The 18,819-nt window shown below is 51.7% G+C and overlaps 1 protein-coding gene across 2 annotated transcripts in view; it reads left to right on the plus strand.

Annotated features, from left to right (window-relative positions):
* CAPN3 (calpain 3) overlaps positions 1–17,153 on the plus strand; it is a 45,705-nt gene extending 28,552 nt beyond the window's left edge. Inside the window, exons 7-23 of one of the 2 annotated variants that reach the window (XM_080808694.1) lie at positions 177–260; positions 1,087–1,172; positions 3,561–3,638; positions 4,380–4,540; positions 5,633–5,802; positions 6,814–7,022; positions 8,038–8,074; positions 9,927–9,944; positions 12,756–12,869; positions 13,817–13,894; positions 14,263–14,320; positions 14,415–14,479; positions 14,947–15,015; positions 15,107–15,185; positions 15,370–15,486; positions 15,768–15,826; positions 16,196–17,153. In XM_080808694.1, coding sequence (XP_080664820.1) covers positions 177–260; positions 1,087–1,172; positions 3,561–3,638; positions 4,380–4,540; positions 5,633–5,802; positions 6,814–7,022; positions 8,038–8,074; positions 9,927–9,944; positions 12,756–12,869; positions 13,817–13,894; positions 14,263–14,320; positions 14,415–14,479; positions 14,947–15,015; positions 15,107–15,185; positions 15,370–15,486; positions 15,768–15,826; positions 16,196–16,222 — 1,509 coding nt within the window. In that variant the 3' untranslated portion in view covers positions 16,223–17,153. Of the gene's footprint in view, positions 1–176; positions 261–1,086; positions 1,173–3,560; positions 3,639–4,379; positions 4,541–5,632; positions 5,805–6,813; positions 7,023–8,037; positions 8,075–9,926; positions 9,945–12,755; positions 12,870–13,816; positions 13,895–14,262; positions 14,321–14,414; positions 14,480–14,946; positions 15,016–15,106; positions 15,186–15,369; positions 15,487–15,767; positions 15,827–16,195 lie in introns of both variants that reach the window. The other variant, XM_080808693.1, reaches the window with a different exon arrangement.
* The last annotated feature ends 1,666 nt before the right edge of the window (positions 17,154–18,819 follow it).

The raw sequence follows: 18,819 nt of genomic DNA on the forward strand, positions 1-18,819 counted from the left end.
GACTGTCTAAAAGGGCCAGCAGTGGTCCTCGCGTGGCCGGGAGGCCCCCTTTCAGAGTGTGGAGGAGTCCTTGTCCTCGCAGAACCTGGAAAATTATCTTATGTGCGCTTTGTCTCAGAGGCGACAGAACTTCTGCCACCCAACGTCTGACAGGCTGTCTGGTTTTTGCTCCACAGACGATTGTTCCAGTTCAGTATGAAACAAGAATGGCGTGTGGGCTAGTCAAGGGCCATGCCTACTCGGTCACTGGGCTGGAGGAGGTGAGGCTGGCAGGGCAAGGGGGGCTTGGGAGCCACTTGGTCGCCTCCCGAAGTCAGGACTTAGCTACCTGAGCCCCTTCACCTCTGCAGGGTTGCCTCCTCTCGGGAGTTCTGCTAAAGGTCTGAGTCCAGAGCCTGTGGCTGGAGGGGGCCCCTGGAACTGTCAAGGTGGATCTTGCCACCAGGTGGTGCTCAGGGCATCTTTGCTTTCAGTGCTAAAGATGGCAGTTTTCCCAACATTTCCAGGGAACAAATAGAAATCGCTTTAGTTTTATGGAATTGATTTCACAGGCTCTAGTGTTTCCTGTTCTCTGGGAGGTGAACAGTTACAATATCTTGCTCCTCCTGGCACGTCTGGTTGGAGACAGGAAACTTGATAGGACCACTGCGCACAGCTGGGCCGGCTGTGCCCCGTCCACAGGGATGGGCAGAGACTGGAGGAAGGGGCACTTTTTTCAAATTGGTCCACCTATGGGGGCCATTTGTCTGTAGTTCCTTGGCCAGCAGGGTGTATTTTTTTTTCTAATTCAAACAAAGACACCTAGAGTGCTCGAGTGGCCCCACAATATTCACCATGCCCATTCTCCCCCAAAGCTCATAATGGCCAGGAAAATCACTTCTCAGCAGACGGTCAAGCCCTGACCTCTGCAGACTCAGTCCTAGGGTTCTGACATTCCCTCTGCCATTCCACAGAGTTTCCTTGACCAGGGCAAGGCAGCCCCTGTATAGGATTCTCTCCCTATCCCCACCCTAGCTCTCAGGGCAAGACAGAAAACCTTCTTTCCAGGAAGGCCCAGACCAAGAGAGCTTTTTCTCTTTGTCCAAGGCCCTGTTCAAGGGGGAGAAAGTGAAGCTGGTGCGGCTCCGGAACCCCTGGGGCCAGGTGGAGTGGAACGGCTCGTGGAGTGATGGGTAGGTGAGGGGGGCCCGCAGAGCCTGGGGCCAGGCTTCGCTGGATACCGCACCATGAGAGTACTACAGATGCTTGGTCTAAAACTACCCTCAAAACTCATGATCCGCAGAGGAGAAGAGGGGACATGGGCTCCAGGGAAGGGCCCACAGAGGATCCAGGGGAGCTGGGGATCCAGAGACCCTACAGTTAGCCACTGGCTGGAAAGGAAACTTTCTAGAAAGCGTGGGCTAGGTCCAGTAGAAACAAAGTTTGAAGGCAGGGGTCTGGATTTCCTTTCTGTTTCCTTATCTGTAAAATGGGAACAATGTTACCACTTACGTGGTAAGCTGGAGAGTACCTAGCCAGTGCTAAGATTTCCTCTCCCTCAGTGTCCCCATAAAAAGTACACAGTGCCCCAGAACTAATTATCACCGAGAGGAACGAACTGGGTGTAGGATAAATAACAAACACTGGAAAGTTATACGATGGCTCAAAAACATTTACAGAGCTTCTAGAGGGCACCCTATCACTGGTTCCCAATTGCTTCACTGAGGTGGGGGGCGGGGCAGCCCCTTGAGCTCTTTCATTCCCAAGAGAACATAGCAGGACTCAGTAGCTGCTCCTGTGCTCTTCAGCCCCTGGGCTTACCTCCACCCAGGGCGCCATCATTGCTGGTTCACTCAGGTCTACCCTCACTTAGTGTCACTGAGCACTGGCTGGACAGCAGGCACAGGTCTGGGCACTGAGGCTGGCCCCTGAACAGGCAGCCTCCCCAGAGAGACTGGGATAATCTGCTGACTCTAGTCTTCTTACGGCCTCTTGCAGACACTGACCACGTTCCTTCCCTCAGCAGTGAGACAAATCCTCACTTCTTCTGTGCCAAATAGGTGGCAGGCCCCATGCTACTACCTGGGGACTTAGAAGTGAACAGGGAGAGACAGGCCCTGCCCCTGTGAATGTCAAGTTCCAGTGGGAAGGACAAAAAAACCACTAATAATGAAGATAAAGCTCCTAAAGATAAACCCACCCCTCACCTAGTTTGGGTGGGATAGGAAGAGTAGAAAAAGGTTGTGGGAGAGATTGGCATGGGACCTGGGCTCTCTGGTCTGGGAAGGCCCTCGGTGCCCCATCAGCTGTCCACTGGGACCCTTACTGTGTTCTCCAGCCCCATAGTGTGGTGTCCAACCTTAACCCACATCCTACCAATGCCTCCACATAGGGACTGCTGACAAGTGGGGCCCATCTCTAGGTCACTCAAGGAGACCACCCTCCCTGCTCTGGGTCCCTCCTTCTGCTCTCTGGAACCTCCATTTTCCCTCGAGCTTTCCCTGACCCCAAGCCCTTCCTCAATCCTTTACCTTGCCAAGGACAACCCAGTTTAGCTTTATTCTCCTCAGCATGCCTGAAACACAAATGCACTTCATTCCCTCCCTCCTGAGGAGAGTGTGGAAGACCAGCCAGCCTTTAGAAACACACAGCTAGGCTATTTCCTGGGGTGGTAGGAGAAAGGAAATGTTTACATGCTTGGTCTTTTTCTTAGAACTCAGACAGTTACTTATTAGAGGGCAGGTGCTGGTCTAAAATTTATGCATGCATAATTTAATTCATTGCTCATTGCAGCCCTCTAAGTAGATGATAATACTCATTCCCCTTTTGCAGTTGGGGAAACAGACCCTGAGAGGTTCAGTGACTTTCCCAAGGTTACACAGCTAGTACTGGTAATATTAAATGGAATCCTGGGGGATGCCGGGGTGGCTCAGTCAGTTAAACGTCTGACTCTTGATCTCAGCTCAGGTTTTAATCTCAGAATTGTGAGTTGAAGCCCCATGTTGGGCTCCCTGCCTACTTAAAAAAAAAAAAAAAAACCTAAAACCAAGTGGAATCCAGTCATTCTATGTCCAGAGATCAACTCTTAAAGTGTGAGGAGGGATTTAAAAGCAAAACAAGGGTGCCTGGGTGGCTCAGTGGGTTAAGCCTCTGCCTTCGGCTCAGGTCATGATCTCAGGGTCCTGGGATCGAGTCCCGCATCGGGCTCTCTGCTCAGCAGGGAGCCTGCTTCCCCCTCTCTCTCTGCCTGCCTCTCTGCCTACTTGTGATCTCTCTCTGTGTCAAATAAACAAATAAAATCTTTAAAAAAAAATAAAATAAAATAAAAGCAAAACAAAACAAAACACACCTCAGCCCTCAGAAGGATCAAGCCCTTACAAACCCATTTAAGGTCTTATTCCTGTGGATGGTGGGAAGCCATTATTGGGTTTTACACTGAGGGGATCAGATCAGATTTCCAATTTGATGCTTCATGCTTGCTACAATTTCAGTTTTTTCATATTTCTCTTGCTACTCCTGTCCCAACCTACATCAGGCCTCTCCTTCTTCTTCCTTCCATAATTCCTCCATTTTCCCTCCAGTTGGAAGGACTGGAGCTTTGTGGACAAAGCCGAGAAGGCCCGTCTGCAGCACCAGGTCACTGAGGATGGAGAGTTCTGGTGAGTCCAGAACCCAGAGGGACCCCAAAGGGTAAGGGTTGAGGTAGGGAGCTGATTTCTCAAACTTCAGTGCCCGGAAAGAGGCCATCAGACCGCAGTCCCCAGGAGATCTGGGCCCTATTCTCCTCCAGTCCAAGGCCCAGCAAGGATGGGATTCTGCGAGGAGCCAGCCCAGTCACCGTGGTGACTGAGCCTGGGACCAGGCCAGCATGATGTGGCTCCTGCCTCGCCCGTGCCCCTCTGTGGTGCATGCCGCTCCAGCCACTTGCTCCCTGCCCTTTGTGGAGCTGTCTTCTAGCCAAGGCAGCTCTCCTTTGCTCGCCCAGTGCCACGCTTACCCTCAGTCTGATCATTTCTAAGTGGCCCTCAACTCTCAGCTTAAAGGGAACTTTCTTCGGGATCTCCGTTTTGCTTATTTCATTGTCTGTTCTCCCCTAAACTGTCTTTCTGCTGAGCCCAGCGCAGTGCCTGGGTCCAGTGCAGAGGGACACGGTTCCATTGGAGAACTGAATTGCTGCCAAGCTCTCCCACCAAGGACACAGAAGTCTGAGTCATTACCGGAAGAGATGGTAGTATGGGGTGGAGACATGAGAGTGGATAGTGTTCACCCTAGAGAGGAGAGACAGGGTCCTCTCTGGCGCCATGCCCAAGTTCATCTGAATGGTCTGATCGAGCTAAGCTTGTCCCCGAGTCTTACCTTTCCCAGCCTCCCACACAGGCCTCTCTCTTCCAACCTCTCAGGATGTCCTATGACGATTTCATCTACCATTTCACAAAGCTGGAGATCTGCAACCTCACGGCTGATGCCCTGGAGTCCGACAAGCTACAGACCTGGACGGTGTCTGTGAATGAGGGCCGCTGGGTGAGGGGCTGCTCTGCCGGAGGCTGCCGCAACTTCCCAGGTGGGAGAGGCTCGGGGTGGGGGGGGGAGGGCTCCAGGCAGAACTGAGTCAGTACTAAGTTCTGGGGGTATCTGATCTTACGAGACCCTCCCTGTTTTACCAAGAAGGAAACTGCCATGCCAAGGAGTGTGCAGTAGGGAGCTGGTAACAACTTTTAAGCAGTACACTGTGTCAGAAGGGTGCTGTATTCCTAATGCTGAGGGTTGGAACTGAACACAGAGTTGGCCTCGACTGCAAGGCTGCAAGCCAAAGATGAAGAAAGCTGGAGCAAGTCCCAGTGGGGGATATTGAGGGAAGAGGGCAGATTCAGGGGACAGGATATTGGGTGGAGTCCCTGAAGAGTGACTTCAAGTTTCCCAGTTTGGGGGGGCCCAAGGGAGGATGTCAGTGTCACAGCATAAGACACACAGGAGAAAAAATTGGGCGTGTTGTTAGTTTTACGGTGGAGCTGGCTGCACGCTTGTAGGGAGGGGAGTTGAGCTGGGGACCTGGGGAGTTTGAGGCCCCTGTAGAATAGCCGGGTGAAGACCTGCCGTAGAGAACTGGTTGCACGGATTAGAATGGTTCTTGGTGGTATGACTAGAAGTCAACATGTATCTGTGGAAGGATGGGAAGAAGGGAGAGGAAAGAAGGAAGACAGGAGGGAGAGAGGAAGGAAGGAGGGACGGAGGGAGTCTGGTGGAGATGGGGGCTGGGATCTATATTATCCTTACGCAGGGACAGTTACAAAGTGGATAAGACAGCCCAGGGGGCGCAGAACAGTGGGGTGGGAGAGAGGCCTGAGACCACAACCCAAGGACCAATAGCATTTCAAGGGCAGGTGAGGAAAGGGAAGGCATCAGCAGAGAATGACAATCACAGCTCGGAGAGGGAGGAGGAGCCACGCAGCCAAGCAGGGGGGCTCCATCTGCAGAAAGGTGTGGGCTACCCACTGCTCCCCCTACATCGTTTGACAAATGCCTGAATCACTCCTTCTGTATTTATTGAGCAGCTAGGAGCAGGAGATCAGTGGGACCCCTCTGTCTTACTCCTCTTCCTGCCCGTTCCCTGAGAGGCACATCTGAATGTACATTTCCTTCCTGGGGGGCACAGACACTTTCTGGACCAACCCACAGTACCGTCTGAAGCTCCTGGAGGAAGATGATGACCCCGACGACTCGGAGGTGATCTGCAGCTTCCTGGTGGCCCTGATGCAGAAGAACCGGCGGAAGGACCGGAAACTGGGGGCCAACCTCTTCACTATTGGCTTTGCCATCTACGAGGTGTGCAGTTCCTGACCAGCTTCAGCCCCAGACACGCATACATTCCTCCGAGGGGAGGGTTTGGGGACTTCCCCAGTACTCAGTGTCCCCTCCCAGAACTCCTGGTATCAGGCCCACTTGTGTCAGAATCTCCTAGATATTTGTCACAGGAGGAAAAAACCAGGGATGGAGGAGTGGGGTGGGGCTGGGGCTGGCCGGATCGGTGGTGGGAAATCAGGCTTCTGCATGCATTCCACAGTGGCTGGCGTTCCCTCCCCGCGAGCATTTCATCCCTGTGCAGATGTGAAATCCACAGAATCTGAGCAGCTTCTTTTTCTGTTTTTCCTCAAGGTCCCCAAAGAGGTATAGAAGCGGCAGCAGCCAGCAGTTGTGCACAGCGTTGCCCGGGGGTCCTGTGTCCATCAGTGGCACATCGGGAAGCTTCCTGGTGGGGTTTGAGGGCAGGACTATGATAGGGGAGGGTCTTGCCTGTGTCACGAACTCCAGAGAGGGTGCATCAGGGTGATCTCCCGAATGTCACCGTCACGATGTGCCCTCTCTCCCACTAGAGACCGTCACACACGTGCTTTCAGACATTTATATTCACATCTCACACACACACACACTTGCTCATACTCATACAAATTCGCACTTACAATCAATACACCGTCACACGGACACATTCTGAGGGTGACTGCCCTCTTTGGGATGGAGGAATCGCCTCCCTCAGACCCCAGCCAAGGCCCCTCCTGCCTCCTTGGGGTCCCTCCCCAGCCTGGAGGTGATTTGGAGCTGACCAGCAGCAGTTCCGGTAAGTGGCGGAATGATAGACGTGACCTTCACTTCCGAATCACAACAGAAAAGGAGGAGGAAATGGTGTAGGGAGCTCCAGGGATGTGGAGCTATTCGAGGCCTTGGTCATGACTGTGATCCGGGTGACCGGAGCCGGGAAGAGACCCCTGGAGGGGGACTGCGAGCAGGACAGGGCATCCTCCTCAAGGAGCTCCATCCCTTGGCTCTTCTCTCCGTCAGATGCACGGGAACAAGCAGCATCTGCAGAAGGATTTCTTCCTGTACAACGCCTCCAAGGCCAGGAGCAAGACCTACATCAACATGCGAGAGGTGTCCGAGCGCTTCCGCCTGCCTCCCAGCGAGTACGTCATCGTGCCCTCCACCTATGAGCCCCACCAGGAGGGAGAATTCATCCTCCGGGTCTTCTCCGAAAAGAGGAACCTCTCTGAGTGAGTCAGCCCCCTTTGCCCCACCTGTCCCTAAAAGCCCATGCAGCCCATTTCAGAGATTGGAGGCACGGGGTGGCTGGACCGGTCCCCTCTGGGAGTCCTGGGATATGCTGACCAGGAGACCCCTCTTTCTCTGCTCCTGAGCCACCGGCCACATCTCCATTCAGTCTGTCATCCCACAGGTATTTATTGAGCACCTACTGTGTTGCAGGCACTTTTCTTCTAGGCACTGAGAATAGGGCAGTGAATTAAACAAAGAAATCCTTGCCCTCATGGAGCTTAACATTCTAAGAGGAGACAACAAGGCCTGGGGAAACACATGCACATGTATGTGTTAGAGGGAGATAAGTGATAAGAAGAAAGAAAGAGAGGGTTGCTTGGGTGGCTCAGTCATTAAGTGTCTCCTTTGGGCTCAGGTCATGGTCCCAGGTCATGATCAGATCATGATCCCAGGGTCCTGCATTGGGCTCCCTCCTCAGCAGGATGCCTGCTTCTCCTTCTCCCTTCTTGTGTTCCCTCTCTTGCTGTGTTTCTCTCTGTCAAATAAATAAATAAATAAAATCTTTAAAATAAAAAAAAAAGAAGAAGAAAGAAAGAAAGAGAATAGGGAACAGGGATAGGAGGCATTGGGGGTGATGGAGCTCTTAAGTAAGGTGGCCTGGGGAAGCCAGCACGGCCATATCCTGCATTTTTGGTCACTGCAGATGAGTTCATAAAGCCCAAATCCTCTGAACTCTGCCCCCAAAGAAACACAAGGCATGAGAAGGTAGCTGGGCTTAACTTTGGGACTTTGCTCTAGGCAAAGCCAACAAGAACCCATGTGTGTGCCCTTGGCTGCTGGGGATAGTGCTGACACAGGGCTGGTCCCCATGGTGGGAGACATTAGTCCCTGGGGTTCCTTTGAGGTCAGTCCCGACTTGGCTCTGAGAAGCTGAGTGTCCTGAGCAAATCCTCTCTGTGCTTCCTGCCCACTCCTGGTGACACTGACAATCCCTCCCGTTTGTGTTTCTCACAGGGAAGTTGAAAACACCATCTCTGTGGACCGGCCAGTGGTGAGTGGTTTGGTTCTGATGTGTAAAAAGGCCCCGAGGGTCACCTTCCCTGACCCAGGCAGGGGACAGAAGGGTGGTGGAGGGGAGAGGTGGTATTGGCAGAGGAAGATGGGCATCTGGGGCGTGCAGAGCAATTCTTCTACATTCCTGCAATTTCTGTTTGTCGTGACTAGAGTAACAGACCTCGTGGTGCTGGGGCCATGCAGTCTGCCCAGGGGCTAGGAAGCACAGAAGAGGGTCCTGGAGGGGAGAAGCAATTTGAGCCACCAGAGGTGGGGGGGTCAAGGCCATCCATGGGAAGGGACAACAAGGGCAGCAGCAGTTGGCTTGGATTATAAGGGCCCATCTCAGATACAGAAAATACACACCAGCTCTGGAGTCAGAGTCAAAAGCTGGTTCCTCCACCTATCAGCTGGGTGATTGGGACAAGTTATGTAACCCCTCAGTTCCCTACTTTGTAAAATAGAGATAACAGAGGTGCCTTGCAAGGCTTCTGTGAAGTGGGAATCAGTGAGATCATGTATGTGAAGTGTCTGGCACAGCACGGGCTCCCACACGGTTGTTATTAGTCACGTGCCTTGTATCTTACGAGGTCCTTCTCCCATGCGTTACCTCGCTTGACCCTTGCAAGATTTCTGAGATATAGTAAGGTTATTATTATCGCTGGCATTAAAGTAAGGAAGGAGAGGCTCAGTGGGGTTAAATGGCTCCCTTGGGTTCCCAAAGCTCACAGGTGGCAGGGCTGGAACTGACATCCAGATTCTTGGAGCCCAGACTCAGGCTCTTTCCCTAGTTGTCACATGGAGACCTGCTCCCAGGGTTAGGAATCCCAGAGTTTCAAGCATAGAGTTGGCATATGTGCTGTCTCCTTGTATTAAGGAGTCCTGTGCCAGCCTTGGACCTTTGGGCCCTGGTTTGTGCTCTGCGTGACTTGGGCCAATAAGGGGACAGAAAATGTCCCACAAACTGTCTTCTGGGGAGTCACACTCATGGTTCTAATCCACAGGACCCCAAGATCACAACCTGAGCCGAAGTCAGACACTTAACCCGCTGAGCCACCCAGGCACCCTCTTCTTATCTTTTAAACACTAGTCATTCGAGTAGTGTATTTACCAGGAATTTCAAACTCAGGAGTATAGGGGAGCTGGCGTGCCACCTGACTAGGACAGGAAGGTGGGGGTTTGGATGTCCCCACACAGGCATATTTGCCTGTAGTTCTCAACTAATTCTTAAGCTTCAGTGTTGGAGGGACAACGGGAGTGGTGGTGACCGCGGCATCTGGAAGGTGCAGACAGCAGCTGCTCTCAGCTCCCCAGATTTTTGCTATAGTGGTAGCCAGCACATGAAGCCTGCCACACCTTCTAGTTTTATTTATTTTTTAAAGCCCCAAACCTATATTTCCATATTAAGTCTCTCTCTATGTTAAATATTTGCAACAACAACAACAGAAAAAAAAAAAAACCCAAGAAAACCAAACGCAAACTCTGTAAATCAGACAACATTCGTTTTTAGGCCAATTTAGGTCAGCCACTTCTTTTGGTGTTTTAGTAACTAACTTCAATTAAGAATACAAAACATTAGCCAAAAGATCCCTTTCCTTGGCAGTGTCCAGGATAGGAATGGGCTATAAAAGCAGAGTGGCTGTTGGTGCAGCCGCCAGGCTCTGGACCCAGACACTTCTCACCTCCCTTCAACTCCCAGGCCTCTTTTGGCTCTATGTAGCCCAGATTCCTGGACCCCGGAACCTCACCCCAAGCTGAGGACCAAGTCACAGGGAAGCCAAAAGCCACTGGGTTTTCTGGAGACTTGACTTTCACTTATTCGGCATTTATTGTTTCCTTTCCTTATGCAGAAAAAGAAAAAAACCAAGGTGGGTGTAACAGGGTGAGTGGGTAGACACGGAGTGTGTTTGTGCATGTGTGTGTGTGAACCTGCCTTCCTGGGCCCCCGGTGCGGCTCTGCGAGGGGACCACTATTAGCTAACACTGGCCAAGGGAAGGCTACGTGTCAGGCTCTCTTCCGGTTGCTTCGCATGGGTATACTCAATCCCCACAACAACCCTGTGAGATTGGTACTGTTATTATCCTCACTTTCAGAGGAAGCCAAGATACAGACAGATGAACTGACTTGTCCCAGGCTGCAGAGCCAGCACTGGGATCCAGGCCATCTGGCCCCAGAGTCCTCTGGGCACCACCAGGCCGACCTCTCCAATGAGGGAGGGAGAGGATGGCCAGCCAGTGAAAACAGGTCTCTTGCAAAAACCAAAAGGAGCACCCTTCTTTCTCAGAAGTGGGTTTGGCTCTGCTAAGCAAGACTTGATTCTTGGGGGGAATGGCAATGGTGGTTTCTCATGGTACAGTGAGATAGGTGTGTGAGGGTTTCCATGGAGACAGTCTTGGGATGCCAGCCACCTGCTCTGTAGATGGGACTGTTTCTTCTCCCTCCTTCCTTTCCTCTGCCTGCTCCCCACTCCTCCTATTTTCTTGGCCTGCTGGGGTTGGGGTGGAAGAGTATACCCAGAGAGGCTAAGTCACTGCCGGCGCTCTTGTTCCAGGGGAAGCTCTTGTTCTAAGTCCCCTTCTAGACAAGTGACCTCCCATTCCAAGTGCAGGCTCCTCTAAGCCATGGGAACCAACGGACTCTGTATGCTCTGTCCAGGCAGCAGTGGGGTAGAGGGAAGAGATCTTCACCCTCATAATCCCAGAGGCTGGTTTAATGAGGAATGAGAGCTACCTGGAGAGCTTCCCCTCTTGGGATCTTGGGAGGTTGTGGTAGAGTCACCAGGGCCTCCAAGATCTCCTCCTAAGTATCCTGGTTATAAGCACTCTGCTGTAAGGACACCATTGCTGATGGTGACCATGTGTGCTAAGGGCAGCTCAGGGGCCTCAGAGCAAAGCTGTCATCTGGGACCAGGGGCACTGTTTTCCTTGTGTGGTTTTAGAATTCAAGATTATAGTTGTCGAACAATTCAAACTCCCTCCTACATCCTTGCTCCATTTACCCCATAACCTTCCCATGGTCTCCAGGGTCTACGGTGATGGCTAACTCCTTCTGAATTTTGGGTTGACAACTCTGAGTGCCATCCAGAAATGACTGACCTTTGGGCATCCGCAAGCCCATGAGGTAGTAGCCATAGGCCATCGGACAGGGTTCAGTGTTAGTCTTTATGATGGTTCCTGGAAGGATTCAATGTAGAGGTCCTCTGAGTACTAATGCTGGTGCAGACCAGAGCTGATGTTAATCAAGCACCTACCAGAGATTTGGCACTGTGCCGGGGGTAAAACATACATTGCTTTCTGTCACAACAGTGACAAGGTAGCTGCTATCATCATTCCCTTTCTGTAGATATTTTACACTTATTCACAGAAGTGAAGAAGTTTGCCCAAGGACACACAGCTAGTGAGTGGGGAAACTGGAAGCCATGTCTGTCTGCTCCAGACCCAAGTTTCTTGCTCTCACCAATCTGGTTCAGGCTCCTTACACGCCAAGGCCTGTGTTATCCTGACCCACACTTGGGCCCAGAGATGTGTGCTTTAGCAAGAGTGGCCCATGGCCACCCTATGTCCACAGGTATACATTCCTCCTCCAACTGTGACCCCTGCTTGCTCTAGGATTCCTGCAAGCATCAGTTGCTTGTGCAAGACCCTTGGCTTGAAAGGCAGGGCAAGACAGGGGCTTTGGGGCTTGCTGGGAACCAAAGTTCTGGAAGCTTGTTTCCACAGGTCTGCCCATGGGTGCTGCTCTAGATGCATAGGATGCAAAGGCGGATGGGGATTCAGAAACTGGTCAGAGACTCTGGTTTTCCCATTGCCTTCTGCACTGCAGCCATAAGCTCGGCTGGCTTAGCCTTCTTCTGGCTTCCCCCTTCTTCTGGCATGGCAGCTGCTCTCTACTCTTCTTGTGTCCTCTTCACTTGCATGAGCGTGTCTCGAAAATATCCCTTATATTTATGCAGCATCTTAAATGTTTTGTGGTACAATTTTATATTTGGTATCTCCTGCCCCTTTCCCCCAAGAGCCCTAAGGGAAAGTTCAAGCAGGTTTTGTCATCCATATGTGTGGATGAGTAACCTGAGGCCAGAGAGGATATTTCTTGTGTGTGAGGGCAGGTCTGGACTTCCAGCTCAGCGTTCCGACCTCCCCCCCACTGACAATGCCACTAATCCGAGCCCTCTGTTCAGTCTGTCCTCTGTGGAGTGCTAGAGGTTCCTTGGAGGTGCCCCCCCCCAGCTGCCATGGGTGACGTGGGTGTGCTGAGGGAAAAAAGCTCTACCCTCCTCATCGAGCAGAGCAGTTGGTTTTTAATGACTTCATATACACTGGGCTTCTGGGGAAATTTAATTTGAACAGTATTTCCATTTCAAGAAAAAAGCCTACAAAATATTTGAAAATCACTGCACTAGATCACACTGCTTTGAGCATTCTTAGCACTTTCACGTGTGCTAATGACCTTGTTTACCCCTTAGAGCTCCCACCATCAGGAGCTAAGGAACTGAGGTCCAAGTCCCAGACAGCTTGCTAGTGGCAGGGATGGAGCTTGGACTGAGGTTCAAGAGCTCCCAACTCTGCTCTTCTCTTCACTGGACAAAGCTGCTCCAGGAGGGGGGCTGTGTCCACGTGCCCGCTCAGCCTGTAATCCCTGCTTCCTTCCCGCCCCTTCCCCACTTCCCTCTTCTCTCCAGCCCATCATCTTCGTTTCGGACAGAGCAAACAGCAACAAGGAACTGGGTGTGGACCAGGAATCAGAGGAGGGCAAAGACAAAACGAGCCCTGATAAGCAAGAGAAATCCCCACAGGTTTTTGAGCATGTGGCATGAATGGGGTGGCCAGGACATTCTGGGGTCCTCTGGATTGGAGGGGCTCTGGGGGGGGTCCCTGTAACATCTGGAGGTTTAGATGTATCCCACTGACCTTTCCTCGCATCAAGTTTTCCTAAAATTTGGGGTGATGCTTAGGTGAATGTCTTGGGGGTTGGCAACCATGCCAAGCCAGTCCCCGGCCTGGGAGGGACAGGCTGAGTCTGCCTGCTGGAGCCCCCAGCCCGGACAGTGAAGGAAACGGGAGCCAAAGCCTGAGATGCAACCAGCTTGAGAGGGCCCAGGACAGAGCAACTCCTGTTTCCTGGTATCCTTGAGCTCTTGACAGTGAGAGGATAGAGGACAGTGGCAGAAAAGGGGATGGACCTCAGAAATGGAGGCCTGCAGAGCCCTGGGAAGGGTATTCTATTGAAGTGGGGAGAGGAGGGCGTCTAAAGCTCAGTGGAAGTGAGGCTAAGGGACCAAAGCCCACAGACAAAGCCACGGCCACATCCCCGATGCTGCAGTGTCCCTGCAGTGGAGTAGGGGTCCTCTGAGGACTTCGCCCTGATGACGCAGGTGGCTGGAGGTACCCGGATGGTCTGGTCCCCTCTGTCCTTCTGCGACTCATCTGGTTGAGAAGGTCAAGCTGAAAATGGTGGGGAGGCTCTAGCTGGTGGGGGTGGGAGAGAGGGGCACCGGGGCTGTCCACAGGTCTGCATGGCGCTGTAACCTCTCTGGATAGCGTGTCTGAAAGGAAGGGTCACTGGGGCCTAGAGGAGTCTCACTCCAGCTCCCTAGGCTCGGCTCAGGGAGAAAAGCCTTTGTGCTGTACCCAGCTCCTGCATCCACCTAGGGCTAGGTAGGCACCCTGGCTCCTTCGGCCCTTCGTGGGTCTGCCCATCTCCCGGATCACTGGGAACCAGTTTTCCTTTGTGATTCCACAGCCCCGGCCTGGCAACACTGACCAAGAGAGTGAGGAGCAGCTGCAATTCCGGAACATTTTCAGGCAGATAGCAGGCGATGTGAGTACCACCGGCCCTGACTCCTCTCCTCGACTAACTGCTCAAATGACCGGTTATCTCACTATTGCTCAGGAGGGGTCGTTTGGCTTTTGGTGGAAGCAGGGGCTATGTATGGGTAGCACAGAAGTCCACCAGTCAGGTCCGAGACCACCATCCGCTGGGATGGCTCGGAGGCCTTCCTACCCTGAGCAGTGCAGTCTGGACGCAGAGGGCGCCATGCCTTCCTTGGAAAAGTCCCTGCTTCCCATGACAGCGTGGCAGTGACAAAGACCTTACACACACGGACAGCTGGCTCTTGTTTGGCAAACCACGTGCTCCATCAGGAGCTGTCCTCTAGAACTGTTATTCTCTACTCCCTTCCTCCTCAGGACATGGAGGTCTGTGCAGATGAGCTCAAGAATATCCTTAACACAGTGGTGAACAAACGTGAGTGGCTCACACTGTATGTGGAGGCGGGCAGGCAGGAGCGGGAGGTCCAGTTACCTGAAGAAAGCTCCTCACTCTTCTCCCTACCTCCCAGATAAGGACCTGAAGACACAAGGGTTCACGCTGGAGTCCTGCCGTAGCATGATTGCTCTCATGGATGTATCCTTCCGGCCGCCCTTCCCCACCATGCTTCTCTGTCGTCAGCCCCAGTGCAGCCATGGGGGCCAAGGCAACGGGGGGTGCCCAGTCAGAAAGGCCCAAATCTGTGCCTAAGGGAGGACTTGAGGTCCTAGGTTACTGGTCTGAAGGGGGCTGTTGGATGAGGCACATTGGGCAGGGCATTGGTTTGCATCCAGCCCCTAAATTCTGCCCTCACCTGAGGCCTAGGATTCTGTCTAAGGCCTGGCCCAAGCCAAAATGGTCCTGAGGAGACTGGTCCCCTGGGTTTTAGAGCAGACACAAACTCTTGACTGCAGAGGTGAGGAAGGGAGGGTTAAATACCAGGACAGGGCAATGGGAGGCTACCTGGGGCAGAGCCTTCCTGTGAGGAAGTCGCAGGGACCCCTCCTCCTGATCCAGGGGGATCTCGCTATGCATGCCCTGTAGCCCTGACCTCCTTCCTCCAGACAGACGGCTCTGGGAGGCTGAACTTGAAAGAGTTCCATCACCTCTGGAAGAAGATTAAAGCCTGGCAGGTGAGAAGAGAAGGAAGCATGGGAGTGAAGGAGGGGGGGCCAATTCAGTGTTTTACCCTGTGACCTCTGTCCACAAATTTTCAATTGCCAGAAAATTTTCAAACACTACGACACAGACCATTCTGGTACCATCAACAGCTATGAGATGCGAAACGCAGTCAATGATGCAGGTGCTGGGGAAAGCAGTGGCTGGCGGGGGCAGGGACGAGGGCTGGTGGAACCAGAGGATTGGAGGGTGGGAGACAGAGGAAGGAGTGTTTCTGGGTGACAGAGGGTGGCTGTGAGGCAGGGAACAGTACAGAATGCAGGCAAGGACTCAGACTACTTCCTCCTCCCCCACCCCGTCCTCCACAGGCTTCCACCTCAACAGCCAGCTCTACGACATCATTACCATGCGCTATGCAGACAAGCACATGAACATCGACTTCGACAGCTTCATCTGCTGCTTCGTCAGGCTGGAGGGCATGTTCAGTAAGTGGGGGGCCGCCTTTTCCCGCTCTGGGGCCGGACGGCTGCAGCGGTAGGAATCTCGGCCTGACCACTTTCCAGTTTCCTCTCTCCAAGCTGAACAAAGGCAAAGGCCCACTTTAAGCTCAGAACGGGCTGGTGAAGGGAGGGTGATTGTGGATACCCTGCCTGTCACGGTTTTGTGCCACAGGACACCACTTAGTACACAGTCCTCTGAAGAAAAGTCACAACAGTGGAGGGGAAGTGAGTCTAACTCGCCTCTAGCCTGTGCGTTCTTCCCACAGGAGCTTTTAATGCATTTGACAAGGATGGAGATGGTATCATCAAACTCAACGTTCTAGAGGTAAAGCGTAATAGAAGCAGTAGATTTACCCTGTCCTTAAAATTCTAGGTGGGAAGCCAGTGAGGCCGACTGGGGCCTGTGTGCTCCTCACTTCCAAATGCTGGGGGAGGGATGGGCTAGGAAAGGAACAGAAAGGCAAGCTCAAAGGGAATGGGTACTGGGGGGGAGGCTCAGATCCTAAAGGGCTTTTTTGCTGGAAAACATACCTTCCTAGTAGAGAAAGTGGAGCAGGCCCTAACCCGGTTCTTAGAAAATCTTCCCGGCACTGGGCATGCTGGGACTGTCCCTTTCCCGCCTCCCCCATCAGACCCTTAGGGTTGGGCTCGCTTTCCTTGGTTGCACTCTGATCTTGGGACTTAACTCTTTCAGTGGCTGCAGCTTACCATGTATGCCTGAACCGAGCTGGCCTCGTCCGAGGCTGTACAGATCACTCAGGATTGCCATTTCATCCAATATATCCAGAGCCACTTACCTCAAAGGACACAGTAGCTGTGCCCCGTCTTGCTCCCCAGCAAGCCTCCAGGTGCCTCATCTGTCTTATTCCTCCTCTACTTCGCTCCCCACTCGGCCTCAGGGCATCTGTCCATCTGTCACACCCACATCGACCCTTCAGTTAAGGAATGAGAGAGCACAATTTTGTCCCTTCGCCACATACATGGAGCCAAGTGTCTGTCTGCCTCAGCTCGTGGGAGCCCAGCTGAGAGGTTTGCTCAGGATCTGAGTGGCCTCAGCTGTGAAGCAAATGCTCTCCTTAGCTTGCCCTAGGTTGTTCACAGAAGCATCCGGCAGTGGCCCTCCACGCTTCCTGTGCTAGCCTTCTCCATCGCCTTCAAGTTCTCCCATCCATGGGACAGTAACCCAACTAGCACTTGGTTCTGTCTCGCTGTTCCAGGAGGGGCCTGCCCCAGCATAAACGAGCTCAGTGGAAGAAGGCTGGGTACTTTGGGCTGTCTGACCCATAAGTTCGGCTGCATTCTGAAAAAAGAGTTGATCTAAATAAAGGCATGTGTATGGCTGGTTCAGCTGTGTTTTGTCTTCTCACATTTAGAGTATGAGCCAGAGCAGGGCAGAGTAGCTTCCAGTGTTACACTCACACTGTCAGGTGGAGAGCCCAAGTTTCAGAAGACAACAAAAGACACCTATGCACACACAAACAGAACCTGGACCCCCTGGTAACCGTGTCAATTGGTATTTCTTGAACATGGGAATCACTCCAGTACTTCTCAAGATCGACAAGGCAAGGAAAGGGAAGAGCTGTTGGTGTACAGAGTATCAAGAATAAATGGGTCGCCCTGTCACCGGAGGGGCCAGTCACCTGAGTGTAATGGAACAGAGATGTATGCGTGGGTTTTGTCTCTGAGAAGTGTCAGGTATATGACACTGTGATTTGCCATCTGTATACACTATAATCACCCAAAAGTCTGCTTACTATCCATCACCCTACTGGCGACCCCCTTTCATGCCTATCACCCACCCACCCCCTGCCCTCCAAACCCCTCCCCCTCTGGTAACCACTGATGGGTTTCCTGTATCTTGAGTTTTGTTTTAGATTCCACGTAGGAGGAAAACCGTACAGTATTTGTCTTTGTCCTTCTGAGTTATTTCACTTTGCTTAATACCCTCAAGGTCCAGCTGTGCTGTTGCCAATAGCAAGATTTTATTCTTTTTTTATGGCTCAGCAGTACGCCATACATATACGCCATAGTTTCTTTATTCATGGCTCCACTGATGGGCACTTAGGTTATTTGCATATTTTGGTTATTGCAAAGAATGCTGCAGTTAACATGGGGTGTATATATCTTTTCAAATTAGTGTTTTGGTATCCTTCAAATAAATACTCTGTAGTTCCACAGGTGGATCACACGGTCATTCTTATTTTTTGAGCAATCTCCATACTGTTCTTCATAGTGGCTGTGCTGACTTCTAGCCCACCAGTGTCTGATGGTCCCCTTTCCTCTACATCCTTACTGACACTTGCTACTTCTTATCTTTTTGATAATAGCCATTCTGACAGATGTGAGGTGATAACTCACTGTGGTTTTCATTCACATTTCCCCAATAATTAATGATGTTGAATATCTTTTCACATGCCTCCTGGCCATCTGAATGTCTTCTTTGGAGAAATGTCTATTTCTCTCCATTTTTTTTTAATTTTTTAAAAAAATTTATTTATTTGTTAGAGAGAGAGAGAGCGAGCACAGGCAGACAGAGTGGTAGGCAGAGGCAGAGGGAGAAGCAGGCTCCCTGCCGAGCAAGGAGCCCGATGTGGGACTCGATCCCAGGACGCTGGGATCATGACCCGAGCTGAAGGCAGCTGCTTAACCAACTGAGCCACCCAGGCGTCCCATTTTTCTCTCCATTTTTTAATAGGTTTTGTTGTTGTTGTTGAGTTCTTCATATATTTTAGATATGAACCCCTTATCAAATGTATTGTTTCCAATTGTGTTCTCCCATTTTAGTAGATTACCTTTTCTTTTAAAGATTTTATTTATTTATTTGATAGACAGAGATCACAAGTAGGCAGAGAGGCAGGCAGAGAAGGGTGGGGTGGGAAGCAGGCTCCCTGCTGAGCAGAGAGCCCGATGTGGAGCTCCATCCCAGGATCCTGGGATCATGACCTGAACCAAAGGCAGAGGCTTTAACCCACTGAGCCACCCAGGCGCCCCTATCTTTTCGTTTTGATGATGGTTTCCTTTGCTGTGCAGAAACCCTTTAACTTATTGGGTCCTACTTATTTTTGCTTTTGTTTCTGTTGCCTTTGGAGTCTGATCACAAAAACAATGTGAAGACTGATGTCATGGAGCTTACCACCTATGTTGTCTTCTAGGAATTTTATGGTTTCAGGTCTCACATTCAAGCCTTTAATCCGTTTCGAGTAAATTTTTATGTTTGGCATAAGATAATGGTCTAGTTTCATTCTTTTGCATGTGGCTGATCAGTTTTTCCAACACTGTGTATCTGAGTGTCCCTTCTCATTGTATGTTGTTTCTTTG

This window comes from Martes martes, assembly GCF_963455335.1.
Source record: "Martes martes genome assembly, chromosome: 7".
NCBI classification, from domain to species: Eukaryota; Metazoa; Chordata; class Mammalia; order Carnivora; family Mustelidae; genus Martes; species Martes martes.